The 9,277-nt window shown below is 48.9% G+C and overlaps 1 protein-coding gene across 1 annotated transcript; it reads left to right on the top strand.

Annotated features, from left to right (window-relative positions):
* The first annotated feature begins 4,304 nt into the window (after positions 1-4,304).
* Positions 4,305-9,277, top strand: KRT6A (keratin 6A). The gene is made up of 9 exons (XM_036251148.1): positions 4,305-4,902; positions 5,806-6,020; positions 6,354-6,414; positions 6,573-6,668; positions 6,792-6,956; positions 7,452-7,577; positions 8,378-8,598; positions 8,817-8,851; positions 8,963-9,277. Exons 1-9 carry the CDS (start codon positions 4,363-4,365, stop codon positions 9,196-9,198), a joined length of 1,695 nt encoding a protein of 564 aa, XP_036107041.1. The 5' UTR covers positions 4,305-4,362; the 3' UTR covers positions 9,199-9,277.

Here is a 9,277-nt window from a genome sequence, read left to right on the forward strand (position 1 = left end):
TTAGTTGAATTCAGGGTTGTTTTTGTTTGTTTGTTTGTTTTTCTATAATGGTATAAATGCTCAATTTGTGTCCCTCAAGGCACATGACACATTTCAGTCCTATAGGCTTATAATTTACACCTCAAGTCATCACAAACCCTTTCTTGCATATTGTTGCTGTTGGTTGAAATGGCAGCCACAATGTTTCCCTCATCTCCCCCAGGCTATGAGGAGGAGGTGAGACAGATATGCAGTTCTTGACTTATCCCCACTAGAAGCCACAGGGAGTGACATCTGGGGATTTGGGACCACAGTTCCAGAGGCAGATTAATGCTTTGAACCGAGCATTCACTGAGCACTGTGGAAGGTGTCCTTTCAATGACCTCTGGACCCCATGATTGACCTAAAGTAGAGCCCATCCTGCTTGAAAATGGAATTGCCAGAACCTTCCTGCAGCTGTGGACAAAGCCACTCAGGTACCATGTCCAGAGATGCGACCCCATCACTGTGTTCTATGCAAAAAATGGGGGGACCATATACAGTTTAGTGCATAATACATGTTCATAAATCGTCTGCTTACTAAGTAGTGCAATTTTGAACGTTTCAATACTTTCTGAACCACTGTGTATATCACAGAAGGCTGCCTTTTTTTTTTTTTTTTTCCAATTTTGGCCCAAGCGTGTGGCTGCATGTTTCTCTTTCAGTGGGTGCTCCCTAGGGCAAGACTGGGTCTGTGGGGTTTCCTCTGAACAGCGTCATCCTGTGCTGGGGCTTGAAGGACTAGGCACTTAGTCTTAAGCTTTTGACAGGTGGTGTTGGCAGTGACAAGAAGTGCTTTAGAGAAGATGTGAGGGTGGGAAGAGGGAGAGCTGAACAGCAGGACAGGTGATGACAAAAGCCTGTATTCCTCATTCTCATCTGCCAGCCCCACCCAAGGAGGCAGAAAGACAAGACAAATCCTCTTGAAGCAGATTTTCCATGGGCTCAGGTGTCAGGGGTTCCCTCCTGCCTGCTGCCACGCTGGGACAAGTGCAGAGCAGATTAACCCCTGGGCCTTAGACCAAAGAGGCTGGGCTCAGCAACCTGCTGGGGAGGAGGCAGCTGTCACTGGAGTTACTCACACCGCTTGCTTCAGTTTCTCTCACATAGTTGCCTGAACTATCACCGTTGGCTCTAATCTTATTATGAAGGTCTAGCCTCCCCCACCCTGCTACAGTAGGAAAATGTAACTTCCTTGGGCTCTTCCATGGAACGTGATTCAGGGTCACTAGGGAGATTGCATCTGAGAAGTCAATTCTCTAACCATCCAGTGTGTCCTCACCACCTGTGAACACAACCCATTCCTGGATGCCAAAGCAGAGGCCGGACTTCAGAGGAGGAAAGAAGTACAGCTTAGCTCAGGGGAGCCGTCTAACATGGATCAAGAAACATGGAGCACCTCCTCACACCCAGAGAAAGATATATTGATCAAGAGCAAATGAATCAAGTACAAGGTTGACCTTTAAGGGTGATGGGCCTAGGAAAGAGGGGAATCAGAAAGGGATCTGCCCTTTCCTCCAAACCTCCTTCACTGTTGTAGGAGCCCTCATCATCTCTCACCACCCTCTCAACGGACCTCACTCATGCTCAGGGTCACCGGAATTGGATCCCAGGGCACCATTCCTGGGTAGGTGGTAATGGGAATTTTGAAAAAAAGTATATATTTATATATAATATATCATATATAATATGTATATTAGAGAATGTCTTACAAATCTATCAATATGAGAAAAATCTTACATCAGAAAATTGAATATGATACTTTATATTGCTAGTGCTGCCTGGCGTGCATGCCAAACTTTGGATTAGATAATATGATGGGCCAAATGGTTGAATGTAAAATTCCTAATACAATTAAATTACATATTTCATTCAGAGGTGAGTCCACCCCCACCTTGGAAATAGACACAATCAGTACTAAAGGAGTTGCTGACCTGGTCATCTGTGCTGGTTGATGGCTTGCCCCTGTGCGCACAATCCAGAGGACAGACGAGGACCGGGCAGAGGATGGTGCGGGGGAGCCTGACTCCAGAGGAGGGGAGGAACAGCCTGCTGGGCTCCCACCAAGGACTCTGATCCTCCCTCCAACTACCCACCACTGTTATCTTCCAGCAACGTGGGCAAGGCATTGCCTAGGCATCCACCTATTCATAGCTCCTAGGTCCTTACTAACATTGCTTTTGTTTTCTTCCACCCCACCCCCTCACATCACACATCACACACACACACACACACACACACACACACACACACACACGCAGCTGCACCTGTGTTCCAGTTCTTGAAGCTTCTGGTGGATACCTGAATACACCAACTTTTTCACACTTCCATTATGGTAATATTAGCTCACCTTCACTGAGCACCTGTGTGCAGGCACTGCTAAGTCCTTTTTATTAATTATGTCCCATAATCCTCACAACACTGAGAGGCAGGTAACTCTTTCCACCCCCAGTTAAATTCTGTAAAAATTAGTAATTTGCATATAGACACATTGGAGCCTGAGCACTATGTCTCCAGAGGCTGGCACATTTTTTCTTGAAAAGGCCAAATAGTAAATGTTTTAGGTTTTATGAGCCATACACTCTGTTACAATGACCCAACTCCACCATCATAGTGTCAAAGCAGCCATGGACCTAGACATGGGTTAAGACCCTGAGCAAATGCACGCTGCTCTCACCAGACCTTCCATACTTCCTTCTCTCCTGACATCATCTGTGCCAAACCTAAAGCCTCTATCTGAAGGAAAGTAGTGTGGATCAGAACATGGTGCCATGAGAAGGAAAATTTGTTTCCCAGAACTTGGTGACAGCACTTTTCTTGGTCAACTATTGTGCAACCAGGGTGGAGGGAGGGGAGCTGCTTCTGTTGCCTTGAGAAGGTATCTCTTTCCAGCCAGACGCTGAGTTAGCACCTCCTTTGGGCAGGAAATGCCCTGCCCTCCTGGATGCTGTGTTCCTAAAAACATTGGAGAGATGGGACTGCTTACAAAATAGTGCCAGGGGCTTTCCTCAGATCATCCTATGTGCGGGTTTGTTAATGGTCAACCAGACGTTCTCAAGAACAACATGCCTCCAATTGCTTGCACAGCTCCTCACACTCAGCTCTTAATGTCTAAACTGGAAAAAATGAACCTCATTCTCCTCTAAACCAAACACCACACTCAGCTGACAGCTTTCTCTCCTCTGAGAAGATATATAGAGATTTAAGATGTCAAGGGCTGAAATTAGAAACATACACTTGGAATTTACCTGCGACATCATTACACTTGTAAGGGCGCATTTTTATGATCTACTGCTTTACATGGCCCTCACTTTTCTCTACACACCCATTCAGATGTCTGATTCTTGAGTCCCCAGAAATATTAAAACCTGTGGGGATCGAAATTCAGTGAATTTCTCAATGATTTTTAGCCTACTCATTTTAGATTCTTCAAGTTAAGCTGTAAGTGAACATTCCTAAATAGCAGAGAAATTGCTGTCTAGGATCCCAGTGGGGAAAAGTGGACAATCATCAATTCAGTGGAAAAGCACACTTTGGGGTGGGAGGTACGGGCATGGAGAGAAACCCGTGCAGAAAGCAAGACTCTGGGTAGAGGGGCCTTGGGTGATGGCTCTGTCCTCTCAGGGCACGAACAGTTGGGAGCTTTATCAGACAGGACAGAGAGCAGGTGTGCTCTCGCACGTTGAAAACTCAACCCTTTTGTCCTTCATGCCTTTCAAAGGAAGGTTTTAACCCCAAAGATGCCCCCATTCCCACAGTTCGGCTACCAGGAACAACATGCAGGAGGTCCTTAAGGGCAGCTTCAAATGTGGTGGAAAAAACCCACTGCAGGCCACTTCTTGCTCAGGGCATTGAGCAAATGCCTATAAGCCCTCAGAGACAGTTCCACCCTGATGGGAAGGGTGGTGCTAGTGTAGGAGAAAACCAGTGTGGGAAGGGGACCCACAGAGGAGCCTCTGAGTAAGCAGAAGGAGAAGACGATTACCACAGATCAGTGCCTGGTCTCCTTTGTTTGAGAACATGACTAACTCATGACTTCAGTGAATTCACATTCAGCCTTATTGTGTGCAGATCAGGACGAGCCTGGAGGGCAGGAGAATTTCTCTGTGAATAAAGGAAGCCAAATATGCAATCTTCATGTTTCATACATTTCTAGGTGCTGGGGGTGACCTCACTATTTGTAAAGCCCAACCCTTTCCAATCTGCAAACTCACCTTCCAGGACTGAGCCCAGCCCATTTTCACCATATATAAACTGCTGTGGGGAACTCATCACCCACACCTGCTTCTCTCAGCTACCCTCCAGCCTCTCGCGCCTTCTTCAGCCTCCTCACCTTCAGGAACCATGACCAGCAAATCCACCAGGAGGACCCAAAGCAGCAGCCACCGTGGCTTCAGTGCCAGCTCAGCCAGAGTCCCTGGGGTCAGCCGCTCTGGCTTCAGCAGTGTCTCTGTGTCCCGCTCCAGGGGCAGTGGTGGCCTCGGTGGGGTGTGTGGAGGAGCTGGCTTCGGCAGCCGGAGCCTCTATGGCCTGGGGGGCTCCAAAAGGATCTCCATCGGAGGCGGAAGCTGTGCCATCGGTGGCGGATATGGTGGCAGAGTCGGAGGTGGCTTTGGCTTTGGAGGTGGAGCCGGGAGTGGATTTGGTTTTGGCGGTGCAGCTGGTAGTGGCTTTGGGCTCGGTGGTGGAGCTGGCTTTGCTGGTGGCTATGGGGGCGCTGGCTTCCCTGTGTGCCCCCCTGGAGGCATCCAAGAGGTCACGATCAACCAGAGTCTCCTCACTCCTCTGAACCTGCAAATCGACCCCACCATCCAGCGGGTGCGGACCGAGGAGCGGGAGCAGATCAAGACCCTCAACAACAAGTTTGCCTCCTTCATCGACAAGGTGAGCCGGGAGGATCTGCCCTCCAGTGGGGATTCAGAGTTCCCAGAACAGGGGACCAAGGACTGTCTACCAGGGGGCGCATAGGGGAGAGGGGAAAGGGCACTCAGACTAGCTCCCCCTGGGATGCCAGATTAGCTCCATGTTGACCGCAGGCAGAGGAAATGGAAATCACTGAGAACTGCCGAATCTCTTATCCAGCTCTCAATCCTGCCTGAAAGAATTCTCAATTTTTGAAAACCATGGAACAAAGAAAAAGCAATGAGAAAATGAAATGAGTTAGCTTTACCTTCTGAGGAATCTAAGACATTAAAAATAAAATTCTGGTGGAAAATTGCTCTAGGGCTCTGGGCAAGAGGAAAAAGAGTGACAGAAAAATAAAATTAAAAATATTTCTGCATGGATTAGGTAAAAAAAAAAGACTCAGAAACACTTACATTTGTAGAAACAGGTAGTGACCATCGAGGTAGTTGGTTTGAGAAGAATTGTACACTACATAAAAGTTATAATAGAATCTAATTGTAATAAAATTTGAATTTAATCATCAGATTCTAAACATTCAACAGTCCTTTAACTGAGGCGTTGTCTAAGAAAAGCTTTGTGCAGTGTATCAGGGAAAGACTGTTTCAAACGAGATGTGTGGTTGCACTTGTGAACAGAAGGAGAAGACATGTTGAAGGGCACTGAGAGCTCCATAACATAGAGGGTGAGCGCATCTCAGGGTCCAGGGGAATGGTCACTGGTGCCATCTGCCAGGTGGGACGAAGAGCAGGCCTGTCGGCATCAACCCCTGTACCTGCGCAGTAGCAGCCCAGCACCATGGTGACCACCCAGGTCTATGGAGGGACCCACAACTCAATCTCTTCCTCCCTTCGTCAAGCTAACAACCAACTTGTGTCCATGTAGGTGCGCTTCCTGGAGCAGCAGAACAAGGTCCTGGACACCAAGTGGACCCTGCTGCAGGAGCAGGGCACCAAGACCGTGAGGCAGAACCTGGAGCCTCTGTTCGAGCAGTACATCAACAACCTCAGGAGACAGCTGGACAGCATCGTCGGCGAGAGAGGCCGCCTGGACTCGGAGCTCAGGGGCATGCAGGACATGGTGGAGGACTTCAAGAACAAGTGAGTTAATCGATAGAATATGGTTCCAGCTTCTGAAGCTACACTCCAAGACTATTGAGTGTTCAGGTCCCGACGTGGTCATGATTCCGGAGCAAAACATGTCCATGAAAACGAAATTCATACATGCTGCCTAACATCCAGCCTGAAAGAAGAAAAGGGCCATATAGCTGAATAGGGAGAGTGAAAGGGAAGCAGGTTAGGGACTACAAAAATCACCTTTGAGGCTTCCTGGCAAGAAAGCTGAATTTGGATACATCCATTATGGACAGTTCGGACTCCAGGCTGCCTTTCCTGTGTCATCTTCACCCCTGACTTACGCTTTTCTCATTCTAGATATGAAGATGAAATCAACAAGCGCACCGCCGCAGAGAATGAGTTTGTGACTCTGAAGAAGGTGAGCCGATGAGGACCAGGGGTTCATGTTTCTTTGCAGAAAGAGAAAACTCTGGACCCCTCCCCACATCTGAAAGGAGAAGAGGTGGGGAGGGCTGAACGATGGGCAGATGGGGAAGGAGCCCCTAGCTGACTCCAGGTTGCTCGTTTATTCTCCAGGATGTGGATGCTGCCTACATGAATAAGGTTGAACTACAAGCCAAGGCAGATGCTCTCATAGATGAGATCAACTTCATAAGAGCCTTCTATGACGCAGTAAGCATCCCCACCCTCCTTTTATTTACTCTATGGGGCTCTGCAAAAGGGTGAAAGATCTTAGAGTTGGGAAGTCTGTAAATATTACGAGAGAAATTGACCTGACAATCTTTTGTTCTGCAGGAACTGGCTCAGATGCAAACCCACATCTCAGACACTTCTGTGGTCCTGTCCATGGACAACAATCGTGACCTGGACCTGGACAGCATCATCGCTGAAGTCAAGGCTCAATATGAGGAGATTGCTCAGAGGAGCCGGACAGAGGCCGAGTCCTGGTACCAGAGCAAGGTGAGCAGTGAGTGGACAGCTGGTGAGGAATTCCTGTGCTCAGTCCCCAAACACCAGCCAGGCTACCAGACTTCAGAGGGAAAATGCACGTCTAGGTCACTGGTGTCCTCTCACAGAATGTGTACCCTGAACTAATAGAGTAGATACTACAGAATTTACCGGCAATTCTGGTAAGTCAAAGAAACCCAAGCAGGAGAAAATCTAATGTAGATAAGGACCTGGTGATCTATGCTTTTGCTTCACCCTAATGCCGGTTCTCAGGAAATGAGTGCAGGGCACTGCTGGGTTCGAAGAGAAGTAGAAAGGCAGTGGTTTCGTAGCAAGTTTGGCCTGAGATTAATTTATCACATCCAATTACCTAGTAGCTTTAGTATTTCCTAAAATCTCTTTTGGAGAAGCCATTAGCTTTAATTTATTAAAAGCCTGACTCAGTGTTACAGTCCCTGTTAACATTGGGAACCTGTATGCATCTCCTCCTCTCCCTCTTTGCTACAGTATGAGGAGCTGCAGGTCACAGCTGGCAGACACGGGGACGACCTGCGCAACACCAAGCAGGAGATTGCTGAGATCAACCGCATGATCCAGAGGTTGAGGTCTGAGATCGACCATGTCAAGAAACAGGTATGGTGGGGAGTAATGAAAATTAAAGCACCATTTTCTTGTTAGTCCACCATGTGGTCATCAACCAGCATTTGTGAAATTCCCGGGAATTGTGGGGACAGCAGGGAGAGGAGACCATGCAGTTTCTACCCTAAGGGAGCCCCCACAGGAAGGAGGGATGGATCGCAACCCAAAAGCATGATACAAACAGGTGAACACAACCAGTTTCCCTGTCAGAACTATAACAATTAGTCTAGAGGCACTGAACAGAGACGGCATAGGGACAGCTGATTTGGGATTGCAGGAAACTGGGAAAGAATAGGTAGGCCTGAAAGTGAGGAAGATTGGTGCAAATCTGCTCAAGGTTCTAGCTGAAGAAAAGACAGTCAAGCTGATACGGGACAAAGACCAGTGCCACTTACAGATGTGAGATGGAAGAAACTCATCACCTCAATGAGAATGTTTGTAATTTATACAAGTTAGTGTGGCTACCACATGAGATTATCAAACGTTGTCCAGATTCAAAACAAGCTAGTGGGTCCATTTCTTCCACTGTCCCCTGGTCTATGTCTGCTGTAGTGGCTTCCAGCAATCCGCCTCCATCATCATGCATGGTGGTTAACACCAAGGGACACAAGTTTCTCAAAGTACACATAGACTAGATAAGGTTTGCAGAATGGACAAAGGCTGGACAGAAAGGGTCCAAGCCCCTTTTCCATGCCATCTGGGCTCTGGATCTCTCCCCCCTGGGAAAAGGAACCACGGTTAGTGTCCTCTGGAGGACTCGATGACAAGTTCATTCTGCCTGTCTCCTGCTCTAGTGCGCCAACCTGCAGGCTGCCATTGCCGACGCTGAGCAGCGCGGGGAGATGGCCCTCAAGGATGCCAAGAATAAGCTGGCTGAGCTGGAAGAAGCTCTGCAGAAGGCCAAGCAGGATATGGCCCGGCTCCTGAAGGACTACCAGGAGCTGATGAATGTCAAGCTGGCCCTGGACGTGGAGATCGCCACCTACAGGAAGCTGCTGGAAGGCGAGGAGTGCAGGTGGGTCACTCACAAGCTCCTCTATCATCTGAGTGCTTCTCCATGATGTGCAGCCAGTGAGCACCAGTTTAAAGCACTCTGGTGATGCCGTGATTGCTGCTCTCAGAGAACCATCTGAAGGGCACTTTCCCCATGGATTGTCCTTACGTGGAGCTTCCCACACTGATCCAGCGGTGGTTCTCTGAGGTCTCATGGTCCCTGTGTTTCCTCCCTCCTAGGCTGAGCGGAGAAGGCGTTGGACAAGTCAACATCTGTAAGTATCTTTGCTTGCCTCCCTCCCTCACTCTTGAATTCTTCTGACTGCACTCAGGCTGGCAGAAAGAGCTCACCATGCCTGTGTGTCCTCGTCCCCTCCCCTCCACAGCTGTGGTGCAGTCCACCGTCTCCGGTGGTTATGGCAGTGCCGGCGGTGTCTGCAGTGGCTTAGGCCTGGGCGGAGGCAGCGGCTACTCCTACGGCGGTGGTCACAGCCTTGGAGGTGGCTTCAGTTCCAGCAGTGGCAGAGGCTTTGGGGGTGGCCTCAGCTCTTCTGGGGTCAGCGGTTCCACCGTCAAATACACCACCACCTCATCCTCCAGCAGGAAGAGCTACAGGCACTGAAGTCCTTCTGGCTCTCGGTTCCATATTGCCTCAGGCCCCTGTCCAGCGGCATGGTCCTCTCTTCAGGTTGCTTTTCTTC

Source organism: Molossus molossus, unplaced genomic scaffold (genome assembly GCF_014108415.1).
Source record: "Molossus molossus isolate mMolMol1 unplaced genomic scaffold, mMolMol1.p scaffold_m16_p_10, whole genome shotgun sequence".
In the NCBI taxonomy this organism is placed as follows: domain Eukaryota; kingdom Metazoa; phylum Chordata; class Mammalia; order Chiroptera; family Molossidae; genus Molossus; species Molossus molossus.